This window comes from Amborella trichopoda, chromosome 3 (genome assembly GCF_054954075.1).
Source record: "Amborella trichopoda isolate Santa Cruz 75 chromosome 3, AtrichopodaSantaCruz75HAP2 v2.0, whole genome shotgun sequence".
NCBI classification, from domain to species: domain Eukaryota; kingdom Viridiplantae; phylum Streptophyta; class Magnoliopsida; order Amborellales; family Amborellaceae; genus Amborella; species Amborella trichopoda.
The window spans coordinates 11,300,432-11,323,056 of record NC_142338.1 but is presented as its reverse complement, the minus strand read 5'-3'; the positions used below and the strand labels follow the sequence as shown (position 1 = coordinate 11,323,056).

The window sequence follows — 22,625 nt, the reverse complement described above, 5'->3', positions numbered from 1 at the left end:
GCTTGAGCTCCAAAGGCCCAAGTTGAAACTTGCCCAACGATATGATTAGCACTACATGGTGAAAACTGTGATTTATGGCAATTTCCAACAATTAGGTCAGCAGCAGCGAAAGTTAGAGAGAGAAAAGGAGAGTAGAGAGAGGCCCGAAAGTTAGAGAGCAAGCCATAAGGTAAAGGGTAAAATTGTCCTATGTCATAGTTAACTGTACGATAGGGGGTCCCTTGCAAGAAAATAAACATTGTGGGTGGGGGGCAGAGAGAATGGGGGAGGGCATCTAGGCAGTGGTCATGGGGCCAATATAACCCTTTAAGGCCTGGTCCTTTTCCCCAAAAAAATATAAATAAAAAACCGCATGTAGTCATGTAAAATAATGAGAAACACCAAGCTAAGTCATCTAAATAAATATAAAAAGGGCACACGTTCTGGAAAATATCTAAAGAGACTATAAAAATATAAAGGGCACACCATGTCGCAAGAAAAATATCAATCAATTCTATCCCAAAATAATGTGCATGCACATCATACATTGGCCCAAACTTTGATGTGCTATACCTTCCACAAAGGCACACTTGATGCTTTAGATGAGAAAACAAAATTACTTGCATCTAGTAATAAATTTTCCCTGTCTAAATACATCTGTCAAGTAATGAATTCAGCAGCTCAGTGAAACAAACGGTTTACCTGCTCCTCCATAACGAAATACCCCTGTATTAAGGAAACATTGGTTGAAAAACAAGATGATTGCTTCAAAGAAAGACTTATTCTTCCAGTGTCCCCATCAACCTAAAAGGCATGGAAGAAATTTTTCATCCAACTTCAGTATCTGCCAGCTAGAACGAATCATTAACATCATTTTCTCTACTTCATCTATCTCACTTACATTAAGTACATGACTCCGAACAGACTGCCCAATGTATAAGACGTCAGAAAGGCCAATGGTCCGATCATCTACAATCTTCAAAATAATTGATCGAGTGAAATTTATGTATCATATATTAAGACAGTAATAGTAAAGCAAAAAACCAGAAAAAGGAATTCGATTTACTTTTCCTTTTGGAGCGAATCCAGTCAAACGCCCAAGGTAGCGGACAAAGCAACCAGTTTCAATTAAGTTGCAGACATAACCCTTCGAGAAAACAAGCAAACAACATAAATCTAAACTATTCCACCAAATCTCGACAAAGAAAGATGACAAGATTGTTGTGTTATCATAAGAACACAAACCATGATAACTGCTTACATGTAGCACCGATTGAGGGACAACTTGATCGATATCCGAAGGGAGCTGCTCGACAGATTTAACAAGAGAATATTTTGCAGAAAGAAACAAATGGTTCCCATCCATATCTGGAAAATGAGACATGCAAAGTGAATCATGAATCATCAGAATCAGTGGAGTTAATTCTTTTAAACATTATGAAAGTTTGAAATATTAAAAAAAAGTTTTAAAATCGAAAACAAGTTGGATCCAAAATATTTTACATAAGATACGAATAAAAGGTAAGATACGAATAAAAGGCAGCAATAACCCACGGCTTAAAATCCAGCAAGGAAAAGGCTAGATGAAAACTTGAATCATATTAGCTAGGAAATTTGTGTTGGGGTTTGTGACATTTAAAGCCCGTGAGAAAATCTAGTTATAACAAATTGTACATTTCGCTAGGAGTTGTATGATTAGTTGACTGACCTAGGGCTAGTCGGTCTATGGCCCGGGTCTTGTAAAACATATTTTCCCTTGAGTATGGGCACTATTGTTGGGGGTTTCTAAAGGGTCATCTATTGTTGAGGTCAGAAAGATGCCCAAGGATGGTTTGTAGGCTAGGAAAACTTTGTGGTCTCTTGTATGCGGTTGTAGGGCTGTGAAAATGATCCTCAACAGACTTCCACATGGTATGTATATATAACAGCTGCATTCTTCAAAGCAAACTTGTAGAGACACGTGTACATGTTTATAGAGAGAGTCCCTCTTGTATATACTTATACGAGCATCTGACTTGCTCTTAACAGGGGGACCTTAAGCGATATATTGGAATCATGGTTCATTATTTATTGGTCAGGTTTGACAAGCCAATCATAAGCCCCTGCAAATAACTCTAGGTCATGGGTCATGTTGGGCTAGTTTGAGTAGATATTTGTAAATCACGGTTTCTAGCTTGGGAGGAGTGCCCAGAGAGTCACTTTTCTTAACTCATTAGAACCGATCCACTTCTAGACGTATTTCTGATTATGTTTTAGATTTTTATTTTTTTTAGAACCACATAAATAGTGTATTTTTCCTCTTTCAAATTTAATTATGATTACAGATTTTCTTAGAAATTTTTAGAATTCAAAAAAAAAATGTATTTTCAACTGTAAAAACATAGAAAATGTACCACTCATATTTTAAAATTTAGTAGGGACCTAGTTTTAAGTGGGATCCCACATTTGTGTGTGTGTGTGTCTGTGTGTGTGTGTTTTGGCAGTTGGCAATGGTCTAGCTATCACTTAGGGGTGGGTCATGGGGCCCATAAGGGCCACAAGTCCCCCACACAAAGAGAGACACCCCCATTAAAATTTAAAATATTATCAAAATATTATTTGTCTTAAGGAGACCTGACGTTATTTGAAGTCCTATTTGGATTAGAATTCTTACTTGGACTAGAATTCCTACTTAGATCTGAATTTTTGTTAAAATATTATTCGTTTTAAAAAGTCACAATTGTATTAAGAGGTCCTATTTAGATTACAATTCCTACTTGGACTAGGATTTCTACTAAGATAAGAAATCATATTAAAATATTATTGATTTTAAGGACACTTGATGGTATTCGAAGTCCTATTTGGATTAGGATTCCTATTTGGGCTTAGGACTCCTACATAAAATCAAAATTCAAATCAAAATAAAAGTCTCGCTAGCAGTGGATATGGGTCAAAGACTAAAGGGTTAAGGACCCTAAAATTCCTCCATAAACCATAATTGCTGACTTTTAGGATGGATGGCTCATATTTATTTTTTCTCTCTCACCTCATAGATTACCAGGGAATCCTATTGGTCAAATTGATTTCTAATTAAGACAGACATACCCAAGACTTCTTGAAAACTATAAATAGGGTGTCTCTCTATTAGTTTAGGTCATTACCAATACTGTTGTGGATTTTTGCACAATCTCAATTGATAAATTTTAGCATGCTTCTACTTCTATTCTTCCAATAGAAAGGTACTTTGACCTAAGAACTAGTTTTCGGAAAATCTTATATCTTTCCCACTCAGTTTTGTTTTTGTTCATAACGTTGTGGTTTTTATTTCAGCCACTTATACAATTTTATTCATCTTAGAAGAATAAATAATGATCATTTTTTATTGACTATAATGAAAATAAAGTCAATATGAAAAAGAATAATATACATAAAGTCAAGTAGTTATACCATGCATTAGGCAGGTTAGATCATGTTCCTCATTAATCATTACAGTTAATATGAAAAAGAATAATATACATAAAGTCAAGTAGTTCTACCATGCATTAGGCAGGTTGGACCATGTTCCTCATTAGTTCAGTGTCAAAAACAAAGTTTTGATATGAAATTTATCCCAAAAAATATTACAAAAGAGAACACCGCATCACCAAAAAAAAAAAATCTAAAAATAATGGTGTGACAAAAACATAAATAAAAAAAAAGGCATTAAAAATTGAAGGTATGGCAGCACATAAGGCACTAAAAATTGAAGGTATAGCAGTACAAGGCATTCAATCACCTAGCACCAAAAGCTCTTTAAACTCGTATCCTGGCGTCAATAGTGACTTGAGCAATTCTGCCTGGTCTGCATATGTAAAGACAATTTGAAGAACGTCACACTTTTCAGAAGAAGGAAGAGATAAGCATGTCACAAGGAGGTCTTTTAATTAGTGATGCTACCTCGGTTATCTGCCAAATGTTCGGTGATTATTTTTCCCTTCATGTAAGCATTTGTTCCCACATATACCATAACTGCATTAGCAGTGACATGCTCGACAACACCAGAAATGATACTTCCGCACTTAATAGCGTGGTCAGTAACAGAAGCCCTGCCATTCAAAATGTTCAGTGAACATAATTCCCAATATTAACTCCAAACAAATAGCTTCAAACAAAGGAAACAGATAATTTCACACTAAAAAAGAGCCAATGTACACATGATGATCAGTAAAGGAATAAAGATGCCCTAATGTGATCTCACAACTCACAAGCACAAAAACTTATTACAGAAAGGCTAAGGTTTGCTGACTCACAAACAGTTACAATTAAAGTTCAGAGAAATATTATCAACTTCTTGGATACAAAAGAACTTAAATGAAAATCGCTACAGTTGTCACCGTAACAATAAGTATAAACATGAAGTGAAACAACCAAAGAACTAGAACACAAAAATGGCAAACTAGCAAGAAATTAAAAAACACTATCAGATAGTAAAACAAACATTTAAAAAAGAAGCTTGCCAGAATCATGAAATATTATCTGAACCAGTATAACATATTGTGCTTCTTTAAAGACTACCTATGCATCGAGTAGAACTAATTTAACAAGCCAAGGTAATTCTTCAGTCCCCTTTTTTTACTAAATTAATAGGCCAGGATAATTCTTCAATCCCCTTGTTTCGCTAAGCTCCTTACGCGGAGCTTGTTAAATCCCAAACACTGCCAGATAGAGACCACTGCCTCAAATGACTACACACACGACAGTTTCTATAATTTTCCTCTGCATGTTAGACATATAATGCATATCTATACCAAGATGAAACAACGGGCAGGGGCTTCTGCACTCCTGGAATGCAACAACAAATGCACTAGAAAAAATCCAACACAAGATAAAGGTGCAAAGGAAGCATACAAAAAAAAAAAAATTGCTCAAGTCCTTTAAAGCCAAGGACATTAACCAGATGACAAAGAGGCCTTAGTGAGCATTAAAACAGCAGAAGAAGACTGAGAAACAAGAACTACTCAAACAACTATTTGCACCAGCATAAACACATAGGAATGAACTCAATAAACGATGAAAACCCTTCGAAGAATTTTTCCTTAAGAGAATATCACCGTACAGGATTTACAAAACTACAAAATGACAACTGGGAGCAAGAGATATTGATGACATAAAATTCTTGTAAGAGTGATGGAACAAAACACAAATACCTGATCAGATTAACAACACGGCACCATAAACATGATACAGGATATGCATCATTATATGCAATGAACGCTACTTAACAGCCAAAAAATCATTGAATCAAAGAAATTTACTAGAAGAACAGATTAAACAACTGCATAAAAAATGGCAAGATGCTGAGTGATGTGCCAAAAGCATTGAGAGGTTTAAAACATGCTTCATCAATACCCAAAATTTCTGACTAAAGAAACCTAACCCACATGAAATTTTCCTGAATTCTCTTTCCTTTAAATGATAATTCAATAATATTCTAAAACCATCAAGCACGGCTCGTAACCATAAAAAGACCTTCCCAATATAATCAAACAGGAAATTCCCAACATAATGAGAAGATAGATCAGGCAATAACCTACAAACAATTACAATCATGTTATATTCTATTTCAACCTTTATAGTGATGTAAAACACACAAACCTTTTAGGAGACAATACAAAACTGAGGTTGATCTTCCGCGCACCAGGAATGGCATTTATTACTCTACATTTGACTACTTGCCCAACATGATACGTGGAATCAACTTCACTACCTAGATCTAATGCAAGCTCCGATCTGGATTACGACATTAACAAGAATAAGCCCAGAATAAAGATAAATAAAAATAAATCAATGCATTTCAAACATATGAGTTCCATCCTGGCTTTAAGGAAAGAGGGAAAAAACAACACTATCATAGCACTGACAAGTGGCAAATTTCCTAGGAGACATTACTACAAAGGAGAATAGCAAGACATGAGTTGCAGCATATAGGTACAAAAATGTTGAACTCTATCAAACATAAAACAGTTATACAATTACAGTACAATATGACCACACAAAAAAGTTTTATAAGCACCGCATACATCATTATATTGCATGTACTGGCTTTTTAAAAATAAATGGCACTTCATGTTACTCTCAATCCAACATAAACACAAATGAGACCATGCACTCATCAAAAGTTTGTATAGCTTTAGGAAGCTTCAAGTAGAGCTTACACAGAGCACAAGTAGCATAATTCACCAAGAGCCACCGCGGTCAAGTAACCAAGAGGTATTATAGCTCATGGTCAGATTGTTGGGGTTCGTAGCCTTTAAAGGTCGTGAACGCATGAAAATATAATAGTGGACTATGCACTCCAGTTGGAATGTAAATTAGTTGACTGACCTAAGGTTATATCCAACACCCTTTCCTAGGGCATAAGCACGAATGTTGAGGGTTTCCTAGAGGGTCATCCCTTGCTGAATTCGGAGAGAAGCTCAAGGAGGTGGTTAGCAGGTCAGGAGAGCTTCGTGGCCTCCTCTGGGCAAATATAAGCTTGTGAAATCGGGGGACGGTCTGGACGATACCTGATTCTGGATCAAGGCATCAAATTTTTAAACACTGGCTCCTAATAGGGTTATGCTCACATAAGAAAGCTTAGTTTGTGAGGTATTGCACAAGGAACCTTCCTGGCTCAAAAAATTTAGCAAGGCCAATAGGATTAGAGGTTGCTATTGGTCAAAAATCAAATGTGGGGTCTACTAAGTCCCATGGGGATGACCCTAGACACATTCGAGTAAGTCCTCCCAACTGTTTGTTTTATTTTTCAGTCACATTTACATAGGTATTATGAATTTTCAGGAATATCATATGTATAAATTGTAAGTGGAAGCTTGTCTTTCACTCCTGGATTGTGTTTAATTCGATTTGGCAGTAAAATCAAAGGTCTTAGGTTTTAATTAGGGTTATATTTCTTATTTATAGCAGTGTACTGTAGCACTTCTAAGCGGACCTCAGATTGATTATTTAAAGAAAAAAGATAGTCTTTACCACCAAGGCAAATCCAAGTCAGATGGTATCCATTTCTCATATCAATCTCTGGCAGAATCTTGGGCTTGCTAACATGTCAAGCAAATCACCAAGAGGAGGAATTGAGAAGCAGTACTTGATTGTTATTTTATAAATTGCCCTATTGTCCACACACATCTGCCAAGAGTTTCCTTCTTAGGGATCGATAAGGTTGACCCAAACTTCTCTCAAATCAGCTCCTTGTTGAATAACTTAGTGACTGGCCTATGTAGTTTCTCGTGTTCTTTTGGACTAAAATGAGGCAAGTACAAAAGAGTGGCACCGAGGTCTACATCAATGTAATGTTGTATATCCTCACAGTAGGTAAGCCACAGAGTTATTATTTTGGCATAGCATCCATAATGGTAACAGCAATAGAGATGGAATTAAGAGGAGAAGAACCCTGTGTTACCAATGCAACCACAATCCCTTGCTCTCAGCTTTCCTCAAGAAACCGATTCAAAGGAAGTATAACCACCCCCCACCCCCCTTCTTTTCAGATTCAAGCTGGTTTTCCTCTTTTACTGCTTGCAAGGTCATTTTAGTACCATTCTCCCAAAAGTTATAAGTATCATGTCTTTCATCGTGTATGGCACTGCGGTCATACTGCCATGGGCAGTCCAATAATATGTGGCAAGCATCCACAGGTAACATCACACCAATTGTACCTGTACATTTTTCTAATGGCAAATTTAACAACCCTGATTAACATGGGTTTTATCACCTCATATCTGGAGATCTTGTACGATAACAGATGCCTTTCCCACATCAAATAGTGCTTGTCCACCATCTCTTGTGACACCGCAGCTCCAACTATCAATGATAATGGTGCAGACCTTTCCCTATACAGTGCATCAGGTGCAAAAGATATTTGTTTGCAGCAAGGGTTCTTCCCCCAGTATTTGGATAGGAAATAATTGTCTACTCACAGGAAATTCACCCTCACCGCTGCAACACCTTCGGGTTCATTTATCAAGGTCTTCCGCATAGACACATCTCATCTCAAGTTCTCCATCATAGTCCGAATCTATATCATAGAGATGTCCAGGCCAGCCTCTTTGGGCACTCAAACGATCGATGCCAGGTTCATCACACTTAAAAAAATTATCACCATGTTCCCAGGTTTGAAGAGGCTAATCAAGATCGTGCCTTTTCCCGTTGTTGCCTCGTCACCAGGACAAGGATTCAAGTTGGCAGGGTCTCAAATTAGCATTGGGCCCTATGAGAGCTGAAGATGGTTCCTGATCATAGGAGCCACTAGAAAAACTCCTCAATGTTGATTCAACCTTTAATGCAATTTGTTTGGATCATGGCTAAAGATTTAATGAACAATCATTCATCAGACGAAAGATGGTGAGAAATAGGGTAAGTGCTTACTTTCCAATGTTCTTTCAGTTTCTAACGACTAAAAAACTCCCAAAGAGTGGATCCAAATAACAAAGCTTTCTTCACAGTGAGTGAACAAAGAAAATATATATTAGTACTGTCTGATCACATCAAGAATACTAGCCCAAGGGAAAAAGAATATAGTACTCTAGAAAAGGAGGTGACAAGGTAAACCGGTGATAGGAAACTTCAATTACAACTCGAACATTTAAACCATTAACAATAAATGTAAGTGGAATCAACAAAAAGCAAGAAAAGATAATATAAGGAATGCGTTCCTAAAATGTAATTCCATATTCATTTTAGCACAAATAGATGACAAATCAAAATAACTTCAATGCAATGCTCTCCAGAAACTAATGTGCTGCCCAATTCCCTCAGAAAAACAAAATTGCGCTATCCATTGTCCTCCACTTCCAAAGCAGCCCATAGTACCAATTATACAAATATAATAAAAAATGAATTTCAGTAAGTTAAAAATATTGACAAAATCAGATCCTTAAAGGTCTCCACCTAGAGCAACAGTCATATCAAGTGGGAAACATTAGTAAAATGCACAAGGGCAAAACAGGTAAAAATCTTGCCTATGAGCAAAACCCTGCACACCATTGTAGAATCTTACAAAGCAACCATGCTTCTCTATTTTGGTAATCCAACCATGTGTGATTAATCCAACAGCAGCATTGACGTATGAGGAAAGAACGCCAAGCTTTGACTTCACCTAAAAAGAACAAAATACTATATTTATGTTTAACCAAACCGAAAGATGTATGGTACACCACAAAAGTTACAACTAAGAACAATCAAACAGTAAAATAATCTTGAAAGAATTTATGGAACACCTTAATGTTTGTCAAATTTAATCTAAGTTATATATAGCATATTATATGAATCAACAATAGTTTATGGCTAAATGTTAAATAGCATGAAGGTGTGATGTATGTAGCCGAGGATGGAGATCAGTGGGAACATGCATAGATGCCTATCAACAGAGAGGCGTATATGATGCCTATAAGCATATATGGCTTCAAAGCATAACCAATTCTAATACAATTTTCGCAACTTACCATAAATATGTTCACGTTATGTGCAGAAGCATGAATGAAGAAAGTTCACATGCAAACATATACAGACCATGTAGACATCCATAGCATTACATATATGCATATGAATAATCCATATACACGTGGAAACCATTGGAATGCTGCTCTTAAAGTTACCATGTCGCTGAAGGCATGGTTGTTTGGCAACAAAGTTATGCCTTTTTTTAAAACAAATTGCAAGTGCATGTCCTCATTTGAAAAACCATCAATACACCCTTAGAATGCTACACCGCTTGCTAATAATGTACGTCTTCTCAATTATATACTTCAAAAAAAAAAAAAATTTACACTAGTCTGGTTGCCTTTTATAAAAAACTTAATTTCTTAGGTTACAAGGACATTACATGTGACCATACTATCATATTATCATATATGTTCAGTCAGCTCTTGAACATGATCTAATGTTATAGTAATCAACAGTTTTTGAGCTGGTAGCAGCTCCAGATTCACTTCCAAAAAGTTGTCCACATAGAATATCTATGTGGGTACTACATATCTCGAAGATCTATTTCCACAACTAAGTAGGAAGCAGTATCTCATTTCCAAGTCTCATGCATAAGTTGTCTATAGAAACACGCTGTTTTCGAGCTAACAGATAATTTGGATACACGCGCTATTGTCAAATTTTAAGTTCAAATCTCAACCTGTACTTCTCAAGGGAATAATAATGTGGTGATCAAATTAGAAAAATGTTTTTGCACGACCATAGCCTCCGACACCATCCAATGAAAATGGAGAGGCAAGATGCACTGATATCTGCATCAGCACATCATGGGAGTCCAATTCTCGTTGGACAGGACAGGAAGCTGTGGCTGCATGCAACAGCAGCAGCACAAACACCCTACCCTTCAAATTATTTATGATCATGAATTTTATCCAGCATGAAGCCATTGAGGTGCTGGGTTTTCATAGCACAATGTCTCAAGTTCCATTCCTTTGTAACTTTTGTCAAAAAAAAAAAACAAACATTGTACAAGAGAGGGTACTTGGGAATGTTATATATGTCCCACATTAAATAAACCCTGAATATCAACTTAACAAAAAGTAAACTTGTTCTCCAAACAATCAAAACAGCCACGATGTTTCCGATGCAAATAAGAGACTCCCCAATTTTAAACTGTGTACACAATTCGTAATTGTGACTCAGGCATATTCTCGGTCCATATTATGTGTATGACACCCATTGAGGGTCTTTTAGTAAGTTTACAAATGTAAACCTATACATAATGATCAAGCAAAGTTAATCAATTATCAATTTACGGCACCACATACAATCAATGAGAGTACAAAACTTTACCTTTCTAGGGGATTTGCTTGCCAAAACCAAGACAACATCCGAAGACAATGTAAAAAGTACAATATCTACTAATGATGCAGATGGACTCCATATAAGTTCTAATTCAGTATTTCATAACAACAGACAAAGCACATCAAAATGAATGACCAATGCAACCCTACATGTGCATTATAGAGCCCATCAATGACCATGCTGTTAAGGCTTTAGCAAGAGGATACGACTATGCAGTAGGCCAATTGTGATTCAACTCATCAGATGATCCATTTCAGGTTTCTTTTGTTTTTCCAATTCTTAGAGAAGTAATCAACTTGTGCCATAATTACTTGTAACCCAGCAATTAATTTGGTGGAAATTTTCTACTCCTTCCATATGGCACAGACATTGCACATAAGATAGATCACAAATTCACATCTCAAACATACATACTAATGCCATTAACCTAGAAATGGTGAAAATGGTAAAACGGTCACCGATTTTCTTAAAATGTAACTTGCTTAATGTGTAACAAAGGACTGCACTATTTTACCACCAAGAAATGGAAAAAGAATTCAAAGAATGTAAAACTCAGAATACTGAAATCATCTTTTATAGGAAAAGATCAGCACAAAAGAATCAGGCTGCAAAACGTACAAGGGTTTTCTTGTGTGTCACAGTGATTCTCTTTGATTTGCATCCCAAGACACGAAATGTTAACTCTGCTCCAACCTACAGACAATTCCAGGAAGAAAGTAAAGATCTCCTGCTAATGTGACAATGAACGAGATACATAAACAAAGCAATGATAAAAAAAAAATCACATCCTCCAGCAAACCAACACAGTTGACTAGAAAATTATTTTAATGAAGGTAGGTTGAAAACATACCTCGAATTTCTTAAAAGGTTTTACAAGTTCGAATTCTGACATATGCTGAAGAGGACAAAGTGCCTTGATACCATTAGAGAATTGCACGATTGCACCAAATGTTTCCACAGCAATGATCTTTCCTTTGACAAACATACCAGGCTTCACATCTGAATGAGCAAAAACAGACCCCTCAAAAGCAGAAGCCTGTACATATTCAAATAAGAATGACAGTTGCCAATATATATATATATATATATATATATATATATATATATATATATATATATATCAATCCATCAAATTCTTTGCATAATTAAAAAGGTTAGCAACAAATAAAGCCATTAAAATTTGTGAAATTAAAGTTAGATTTTCTTTATTTTTCTTTTTTTTTTTTGATCGATGCAGTTCCAGTGAAAGTCAAAACGATAAATACTTTTAACTGGATTTCCTCTTTGACTATTGACGAACCAAGAAATTAACTACAAAAGAAGCCACGAGGGAGAACAATGTATCTACCTTTAGAGTACACATCACTAATCCTTCCAAGGGCCTGATTCCAAGCACACGGGCACGAACATTACTCCCTACTTTCAACTTCTTTTCCAGCTTCAGAGCTTCTTTATCAGAAGCATCGAATATCTAGGCAAAGATAAGAGAAAGTGAAATGAATGACATGTTTGGAGAATTAAACAGCATAGAAAGGTAGCAATAAATAGTGCATGCCAAGAAATTTTGACCTACATTTACATATCCAGGTGTTGGATCTGGACTTGATGGAATCTCGAGTAGAAGTCCAAATCTTCTATCAACTCTAACTACCCGTGAACTCTCAAAGATATCTCCAGCTTTAACATACTTCAACAGTTCGAACACCAGAAGTAAGAAAATCAGCAGCAAAAAAATCAGCAATTACTTTTTAAGTAAGCTAGAGTGAGATAATAATTTGTGAGACAAATTTCAATATTCCTGGGGAACAACAGTATGGCTCCATTTCCTCGCAACATATACTAGAGGACACACATATGAGCACAAACTATAACCATAATAATTCCATAAACTCATAAGCTTTAAGATTAGGCATGGAAGTCCATGATACACCTAAACTAAAGCAACATACTGTTATGTTTCCAACTAATAAGAAATGGAGAATAAGATTACTATTTGGAGGCACCATTGCCCTGTAAAACATATGCATATCGTGATCCAGGAAACAGGTTGGAATAAAAGCCGCATTTCAACTTACAACAGGAGGCGCCTTGTTACGAATAAGATGAGGATTCAAGGTAAGACCAACAGCTCTTGTAGTAGGATCAATAAATAGTAACCGAGCTCTTACCTGACCAGTAACCACAGTATATCAGAACAATTAAAGAAAAGATAGAGAATATAAAAAAACTAAATGAAGCATCAATATTACACCTAAAGATAACAATAACACATGTGACGGAACAGAATAATCATTGCTCAATTAGTGTTTTAAAATACGGCCGCATCAGGTGCTATGTGCTGCCCAGTACATTGCACATGCCCGGATATGCGATTTGGAGAGATGCGCCTGCATATGCGTCGCATCAGAACCGCATCCCGCATCAAGCGCATCAGGCCACATAATATGTCTGCCATATTTTAGAAACTGAACCCCTCAGGTAGGGGGGGGTAATAAGATCATTTTGACCTTCGAAAATGGGGGGAAAGGGTTTGGGAGGGGGTCTTAAACCCCCCAAACATCATTTTTCAGCCACATTTTTGGCTTTCATTGAAGCGATTGAATCAAAAAAAAAAAAAAAATTGGTGGAAATTTTATTTGTTGAAGTTCTTTGATTTGTGCATTTGTTGATGCTTGATTGTTGATTTGTATCTTTTGGATGTTGATTTGAGGAAGTTTAGGCGAACTTGTGAGAACAAATCAACTTGAGAAATGACGATGATTGCATTGACTCCTCTTGAGCTTGACTTTTAAACTCTTTAATCTTCATGGACTTTTAGTATATAATATTTTGTAACTTTAAAGTTTGTGGTCGCAGATTTGTGCTTATGGTAGTTGATTGTTGAATGTTTTATGAAGCTAGTTTCAAGTTTCTGGTTTCTATCAAGGGATAGTGGATACAGAATCTCCGAGAGCTAATACTTTTGGAGTGAATGAATAAACTAAATACCTACTATCACATATATCACCTCCATAGTTTTTATATGCATTAACCTATTTTTTTAGATTTTTTAGAATTTTTTTTGTATTTATTGACGTTCCTTCTAAATAGGGAAGAAAGCATATTTTGATAAGAATTGAATCCATTGACCCATGACAGGAACAAGTACAGCAAAATAATCAAATGCTAAGGACTTGCAAATTACGAGGAAACCAGAACTTTATCACATTTCATCATAACCACTTTTGAAGCAGGCAACAGAAAGCACATCTTTCCAAGTAGTAACACAAAATACATAAAACAGTACGGATATATATTCCATAGAATTACTATACCCTCATAGAATGATCAAAGTCATCCTTCCAAGTGGCACTAGGAAATTGAATTTGCATATTAAAGATGTCAACCTGTAGATCATAATCCACAAAAAAAAAAAAGGAACCGGATCAACATAATAATCTTTATCAATACAAAATTGCATTCAAAAGGAACTGTCAAAATAACTCAGAGCAAGAGACAACCAACAAAAGATGATACTTACAGTTCCTGTAAAATAAGTAAGAAAGGATAACAGGATGCCATTCTCAAGCATCGATTGGACACGAGCATTAACCATCATCCCAGGGACAAGCATATCAATTGATAATCCTTTAGGATCTTTAGCCTAGAGAAAATTTAACATGATAATGTCTTGTATCAATTGCAATTGAAGGAGAAAAGAACAAAATTTGCGATGTAAAGAAAGGACAGCTGTAAGGTAAAATGCTAAGCCATGTACAGAAAAATATTGAACTTCATGGAATTCAATAATTCATTTATATGACACAAATAAAACATCATTTGCCAAAGAAAAAAGACATGAATAGGCAAATAGGTGTGTAGTCCCATGCTTACCAAGCCATTGGCTACTAGATCAGGATCAGAACTCAAGTGAACAACTCCCCGAACTCTATCAACACTGGAAACCACACCTTGTAGTAGATGACCTCTATTCATCATGGCATCAGCATCATCTGCAGCAAAACAGCATTACTTAAACAAGTCACCTTGTTCCACCATGCACGCAATCCAATATATCGGGCAATGATTCTTTCTATAATTAACCAATATGTATGGAAATTCTAGAAGTAATTACTATCTTATTGCTACTGCCCTAAACCTAGAAAGGGATGTTCCAAAGCACAAGGGAAAAGTATTTTATGATTGAAAAATAGACAAAAAGAAAATGATGATTGAAATGAAATCAGGCACGAATGAGATGCATCAACAGCAATGACAAGTTGTAGGAAAACCTAAAAATAGAAAAAAAGAACATAGCGAGGGTAATATTAATACCAATTTTGCTGCTTCTTGGCATAAATCCAGTGAAACATGAGATTCCAAAATGAAGAATATAACCATGATCTTCAACACTTCTCACACATGCCATGAGTACCTACATAGCATGAAAAACATAAAAGAAACAATAAAAAAAATTTGATCTGCGAATGAACCCTATCACCAAACACCAAAAACATTTAAATAGAAACAAACAAGAAACCTGGAAAAGATTTCATAGCCTTCCCAGAAACTTTGAAAAAAAATACAAAGGGGAATGATCCTATGAATTTTCAATACGCCATGTTACAATGTAAAAAAAATTCCATACCCTTTCTTTTGAAAAATTCCATGGGCCATTGCTTTTTTCTCATTCTCCTTCTCTTAATTGTAACAAAAAGAACCCATCAACACCTCTTTTTTCTCGCTTCTCTCTCTAACTCAGACCTCTCTCTTCCGCATCTCGCTCTTCAAAACCAGACATTCCCCTGCTTGCAATATCTCTACAAAGCAAGATTAAAAACCATGTGTTGCTCCCTAAAGCTATGTTGAGAAACCCATATATCTCTTTCTACAAACCCACACATACATCCGCTAAAGAGAGAAGCTACCCCTTCATGAATCTCGGCCTTTCTCCCTCTTTGTCACCATCTTCAACCATTAAAAGAACTTAGGTGCTGCACCCTCTTTCCACACATGCTGCAATTCTTAAAAACATTTTGCCCCTTCTTTTCAAGTATTTGTAGGTTGGGAAACTACCCAGCCAACCTTGTGTTTTCTCTCCCTTGCTCTACATTATCTATGAAAGGGAAACTCAAGCCCCTGCAATTTTGTGTTTGCACTTCCTTTTCTTCTCCATTAATAAGAGAAAAATAGGAAAAACCAAGCCTCTACTAGATCTCTGCTAATTCCTCTTCCTTGACTGAGTATCTCTATCATTCATCTATCTAATGCGCCCTAATACAAATATCACCACTCAAGTTTCAGGACAGCAACCTTTGAAGTTGCAGCAGCAAAGAAACCCATCGCATTGGATAGGGGGTGAAAGTGCTAGAAAGAGAAAGGGAGGAGAGGGGCAGATGAGGTTTTAACGGGAAGAGAGATATAGCATTCATTTCCTTTGATGGCTCTACTCAAGAGAGAGAGAGAGAGAGAGACCCCATACATGGAGACAGAGAGAGAGAGGCCTCTGTAGATGGATCTTTGGCACCCATAGGAGAGAGAGAGAGAGAGAGAGAGAAAGCAGGAGAGAGAAAAGAGGGAAAGAGAAATAGGATGACAGTAGGGAAGAGAGAAAAAGGGGGAGAGAGAAACGGGGGAGAGAAATTGGTGGTTTGAATGGGATAAGAGAAGGGCAAAAAGGTAAAAGTATAATTGGAGTTAGAAGACCTTAAGAGTTATCATGTTTTGACATTTATTAGATGGGATGAGATTTAAAATGGACGGTCTAGAATTCACATACACACTATCAAGGTGTATTGAAAATACACAGGAGGATCATTCCCCAAATACAAATGTCAAAATCGAGACAAACTATCAAAAATAGTGTACAATGTTCAGCCATTCACTTCACACTATCATTCTATCACTCCCGGCATATAAATCTAAACTATCGAAAGGACTTTATCTAAACATGTGCAGTTAGATCTCTCAAGGCTAAAGGCAGGAAACATCGAATCTCATGAAATCAAAACAACAATTCAGTGAGAAGCATATATTTGAGGAGCAAAACAAAATAAATAATAAATAATTATTTAAGGAGCAGTCATGTTTGAGAATCAATTTTTGGTTGTTCACTCTAGATAAATACATTTCTATCAACTTGTTCCCACATAGCACCATATGGAAACATACTTGACTGAACCTATGAAATGAAGAAAGAAAGCACTCCGTCAGAGTCTCCACAAAATTCCAGAAAGAACAAAATGTAAATAGTGTACCATCCTTTACCCTTTTGTTTATTATCAAGTATTCTCTTCACAAAACGACGTCTTGCAGATCACTGAAAAATAGTATAACAAGAAGTGTTGGTAGCCATAGGATCAAGTAACTAGCTATACCAATAAAAACAAAATAGGCAAATGGCCAAATCAGGGTTGTCTATGAGACGTTTAAAAAGGCTGCCAGGTAATATGGGTCCTAGTGTTTAGCTAAGTATGCTAGGGAATCAGGGGTGTGGATGGCCATTAAATTCGCTGCCCCCAATTTAAGGAGGTTCAGGTTTAAGATCAGGACAATTTTAGAATTCTTTTTTGGTGGACGTCTAGTATGGCGGATTCCACCTCTACCTTTCGCTGATACTTAATCAAATTACTGCCAAGCCCTACATCAATGTCAAGAACGTATTTCAGAGAGGTCCAAGGGATTTTGTGTTTGTTGATTGAGGACTTAACATAAAGATTGCTCAGACTACTTTTATCTAGATCTGTAGGTGTGATGGGTAGACTCGGCGAAAGCAAGTTCTTCTCAATCAGGCCCATCAGGTGTTTAACCAAAGCGCTTCATGAAGGTTCAGAGTTCCAACACCGAGCCTCTCAAGTTTCAAAAACATGACACCAGATCTAGTGGCAACCCTCGAGCTCAGCAATGCCGATTCCAATTACTAAAAATTTTAGCATGTTAAAAAGCACACAAAAGCATAATCATCTCTTTCTATCGTCTACCTTCCCCGTGGAGTTTTTCTTTGCCACGTCCGGAATCTGCAGGGTGATTCCACAAGAAGTTAAAGCTCTAATGTCTTGCTGTAACTAATTAACTGATACAAAGCCACCATATTTCCTAATGCTCCCTCATCGACAACTTATAGGGAACAAGGCTAAAGAGGAACAACAGGATCTTTAAATAAGCTTTCGTACTTAGAGTTCCAAGATGTGAGAGGGATTTGTGAAGCAAGAGCTCTAGCCTATCACAAATTCTGAGTTACCAGAGTTATGGATGTTCATTAACAGTTCTCCCTCAATCGTGTTCGACAAACTGATGGTTCAGAGGGATTCCCTTGACGTTATTAGGAGGTCTAAGGGCCACTCTTAGTGGGGTTAGTCGCCAGATATCTAGGCCCAGACTATGGCTGACAGCGTCAGATGAAGCGAAACAAGTTACTTCAATCTCTCACTCTGCAGTACCAATTCAGAGGTAAATACATTGCAAAATGAAGGAATTGGGAAGGCTCCGCAAGGCTTGGCATTAGCATTTAAGACCATGAGGCCATGGACCCTTTCTCAACCCATCCACCCACCCACCCACCCACGCATCCACCCCTTTTCCCTAAGCCCTCCTTTCCCACCACTCTTCAGATCTCGCCCATATTCCTTAGACTTTGAATCATCTCTTATATTCCCCAGCAGTCAAAAACTCAGACTCTGCTCCAGACACGACCTATGTACGGAAATTTTCTCTTTTGTCTTTATTTACAACGCCAAATTAAACAACAGAAGCAGGAAATAAAACCTAAATATAACCAATGGACATTAAGTTTTACTGCCTTAAAGAAAAATAAAAACTTTTATCCATAAGCTGAATTCCAATACAAGTAGAATTCTAAGTCAAATAGGAATCATAATTCAAATAGGAATCCTACTCAAGAACAATAAACTTAAAATTAAACTGAAAACATTAAAAAAAAAAAAAAAGCTGAGAAGACTTATCTAAACTTTGCCTAGGGTCACCCCTGTAGGACTTAGCACAACCCACACCCGTATACTTGATCGATGGCGCATTGATCCTTGGCCCTGCTTGAGTCTCCCAAATCTGGGAAGCACCTGTGGCAATACCCTCTCACAAAATTGGGGCTGGGAGCATGAATAAAACAAGGTTTCTTTTCAACTCTTAAAGTTGAAACCACTACAAACAACTGGGTTGGGCGTGCCTGCTCTCAGCCTAGCCAGGTGGCGCGCCAACCTCTTATGGCCCTGCCTTACTAGGTGGGGTGTCACCTATCCAAGAGCAAAGAGGCTAGAAAGAGAGTGGCATGGAGGAGGGCGGGGGAGGGTCAGAGAGAGAGAGAGAGAGTCCTCTACAAGAACAAATGGTGGGAAACAAGGGGGCTCCCCCCATTATTTAGGGCCTCATGGCCTAGGATATGCCAGCTTCTAAAGGGACTCAAATTTGACTAAGGAGGTCTAGGTAATCTGTGAGTTGAGGAGGGAATTAAATCTGAGCCACCCATTTCTTAGATCAGTCATAATGATCAAAGAAGAATCTTAGATCTATTATCCCTCAATATCATTGACCCATATCCACTTCAACTAAGACTAGAATTAGATCTTCCATATTCCCATGAAATATGAACTCTTTCTCAGATAGAAATAATTTCCAATTACTTTAGAAACTAAGAGCCAACAAGATCAAAGTCAAGACCAAAGAGGTCAAACAATAACCAACTAAATCTGTTAAAAGGTTATCTTTAAGAATTTTGACCATAACGAATAATAGAATTCCAAGGGGCATCTAATGGATTGGACATATGGGCCTTGTGGGGCCCACATCCTCCCCCATGCGGGATCTCCAATTTGTGGGGCTCGGCCCTAGGCCCCTGGCCCCCCAAGTAGGCCCCACAAAGCCCCTCATAAATTTGAAATTCTTAAAAATACCCTTTTAGGGATTTTTATGTATAAATAAATTTATTCAAATTGTGAACATTATTCAAAACCACAAAACCAACTAATAACGTTTAAAAATAGTATTTATGACATTCTAAAAATTTTGAAATACAAATAATACAAAACTAGAAGTGAATTGGTACCAATATGTCAGGAATAAGTAACATCTCTGGGGCACTCCATCTTTGCTAGAATTCATGATCCAAAACCATCTTCTTAAACCAACCCAACAGAACTCATGAGCCACAATCAATAGAAGAGGCTCATGATTGACCCATCAAAGCTGACCCATAAATGACAGAACTGTGAACCTAGTAGGTGGATCACAGATCCCCCCCCCCCCCCCCCCCCGCCCCCCCCCCCACTCCCCTCCCCTCCGCTCCCCTTACAAAGAGCAAGTCATATCCATAAGGATTCACATATGCACATATCACCACAGTGCAAAGGGGACACTCTATTATACACATGTACACAGTTCCCTCTCTATAGGGTTGCTTCCCAACATGTGATTGTTATGTGCGTGCCATGGGATGGCCGTTGAGTATTTGGCCCTTTCCCTCATAGGCCCGCAACAGCACACAAAAACCCAGCAGCTTCCAAGCTCTCATCATCATACCTGGGCATCTCTTCGATTCAACAAGGGAAAACCTACTGAAACCCTCAACGGTAGCATCAGTGCCAAGGGCTTTCGACATGACCATGGGCCATAGACCATCCAACCTCAAGATCAATCAACACTCCAACTGAAGTGTGAACACCCACTGTAAAATATTTATTTTCACATGCTTTAAAAGCCTTGAAAGGCCACAAACCCCAATAGCTGCAAGTCAACCATAACTTGTCATTAACCAACACTTATGTCCAAGGCAAGTCGTTTTGAATCAGCTAGGCAAGCTGAGTCCTATAGGCTTAGTCAAGACACAGGCTCTTATTAGAGAGTGAGTGCAAGTCGATTCAACAAAATTTAAAGATACGGCGTCCCCACTTCTTTGTTCATTGTCCTTTTTCTATAAAGCAACTCACACTCTTTTGAGCCTACTTTCTATCCACTTTTTGTTTTCTTGAACTATAAACATCCTAGACTTCATGTAGTTATGCATCCCCTAAAAGGCATAGAACTTCGGAAAGGGACAGGCGGGGGTTCGACGATTGGGAAGAGACTGGTGGACCCCAAAGACAAGGTCAAGGACTGATTGCGGGGGGGGGGGGGGGGGTGGGGGGTCAATTAAATCATGGACCTCGAAGAAGCAACAGAAGATGACTGCCTCTTTGTTCAAAACCCTCCAAATTCAAAACATAACCCCTTTTTTATTCTACGAGCTCGTTAAATATATACGCCCAAAACCAAAAAGCCAGAAACAGTAACACATCTCTGCAACCATTTCCCAAAATCAATATTCTGACTGGTTTCTCTCTAAAATATGCAGGTGTGATCTTTGATCTTTCAACCAATAATGTATTTTGCAAAGAAGAGCAAGAAGAACTTGATTGAGTGCACTTGGAAAACATGTTCTACTTTTTCCTCTTTTATAAGTAGAGAGATAGAACGAGTTTGTGAGAGGGGGACTGGGGGGGGGGGGGGGGGGGGGGCGCACCTCAGATTGAACAGTTGAAGCCATCTTCTTCATTTTGTTCTTTTTATATGTAGAGCGACAGCATATAGGTCCACGCGTGTGTTTTTGTATGCATGTGCAAGAAAGAGGTTCTGCATCGAACAATTGCAAGGCGTCTTCTTTTTCCTCTTCTTCTTACACATAGAGAGCACATGGGCCTATTAGCGAGAAAAGTCCTTAGCTATTTTTCCAAGCCTTAACTATTTTTTTTAAACGGGCTTACACTTTTTTTTTAGTATAACTAGGGGTACATAGGGGCTATATTGCGGGCCCCCCTCCCCCCCCCCCCCCCCCCCCAAAGCTACCCTTTCCCCCCTTTTTTAAGGGAGAAAAGCATAGTTGTTGGGAACAGGAACAGGAACAGGAACGGTTTTAGGATCGACGGATCGAAGCTATACTGAAGATCCCTGTATTAGGGATCGATGCCCGTACAACCTCAAAGGTAGGGATCGAGGTTCATGTGTGTTGGGGATAGAGCTCCTTTATTACATAGGATCGAGAATTATTATATAAAGGTGCGAGATCTTATACATAAGAAGCGAAGTTTCCAAGAGTATTTTTTTAGTTTCTTAACTCAAGGGACGCATTACTAAAAGTGATCCAAAATATTATGGAGCGAGGAATAACTTTTATAGGAGCGAGCTCCATTTTCTTAGAACACAAGTTCTCATGTAGGTAATAAGAATCCGTGGCTTTAAAATGCAGCTCCCGACGTTGTTAACCAATAACATGTAGGCTTAGTCCTTTTATGAAATAAATAAGGAACTTTAAAGCGATCCCATATTGGTGGGATCTGGATGCCATATAAGGCAATGCTTGTGTTCTGTTATTTTGGAATCTAGATCCCAATGCACTTTGGCGCACGAACCATAAGACTAGGGAACTAGATCCTGTAATGTTCAAGAACAAGAAATTAAATTGTGAGGAACTTGTTCCCTCATAAGATGGAGCGAGATCCCGAAAACACTAAATTGAGTTTCAGACAAGATCCACTCCAGAATCGAGAGAATTGAGGTTCTGCAAGGGATTGCCAGCAAGGGCGGAGATCCCGGTAACTATGGAGAAAAGTACTTTTTTGCCCTCGACGAGCTAGGTACTTTAATATAAAAATATCACTTTTACGAGCTCCATAGTGAAGTACTTTAGTGCTCCAACACCCTAGGTGCCTGTTGGGTTTTGTGGTCTTTAAAGGCCTAGAGAGCTCGTAAAAGTGATATTTTTATATTAAAATATGCACTTCACTAGAAGTGTAAGTGTTGATTGACCAAGGGTTAGATGTTTTATGATCCTAATTATGTCCAAAACCTTTACCCCTGGGCATGTGGTACTACCCAAA

The 22,625-nt window shown here is 37.7% G+C and overlaps 1 protein-coding gene across 1 annotated transcript in view; it reads right to left on the bottom strand.

Moving 5' to 3' along the window:
* The window catches only part of LOC18448878 (RIBOSOMAL RNA PROCESSING 5), a 68,324-nt gene that overhangs the window by 22,150 nt on the left and 23,549 nt on the right, over nucleotides 1-22,625 (bottom strand). The window contains exons 6-22 of the mRNA XM_088863401.1: nucleotides 15,097-15,196; nucleotides 14,656-14,774; nucleotides 14,303-14,425; nucleotides 14,097-14,168; nucleotides 12,858-12,950; nucleotides 12,356-12,469; nucleotides 12,131-12,253; nucleotides 11,633-11,818; nucleotides 11,401-11,475; nucleotides 8,955-9,091; nucleotides 5,593-5,727; nucleotides 3,895-4,043; nucleotides 3,734-3,799; nucleotides 1,241-1,347; nucleotides 1,046-1,126; nucleotides 881-955; nucleotides 682-783 (exon numbers count right to left, since the gene is read on the bottom strand). Of these exons, the coding sequence (XP_088719527.1) occupies nucleotides 682-783; nucleotides 881-955; nucleotides 1,046-1,126; nucleotides 1,241-1,347; nucleotides 3,734-3,799; nucleotides 3,895-4,043; nucleotides 5,593-5,727; nucleotides 8,955-9,091; nucleotides 11,401-11,475; nucleotides 11,633-11,818; nucleotides 12,131-12,253; nucleotides 12,356-12,469; nucleotides 12,858-12,950; nucleotides 14,097-14,168; nucleotides 14,303-14,425; nucleotides 14,656-14,774; nucleotides 15,097-15,196 (1,857 nt within the window). The remainder of the gene's footprint in view (nucleotides 1-681; nucleotides 784-880; nucleotides 956-1,045; nucleotides 1,127-1,240; nucleotides 1,348-3,733; nucleotides 3,800-3,894; nucleotides 4,044-5,592; nucleotides 5,728-8,954; nucleotides 9,092-11,400; nucleotides 11,476-11,632; nucleotides 11,819-12,130; nucleotides 12,254-12,355; nucleotides 12,470-12,857; nucleotides 12,951-14,096; nucleotides 14,169-14,302; nucleotides 14,426-14,655; nucleotides 14,775-15,096; nucleotides 15,197-22,625) is intronic.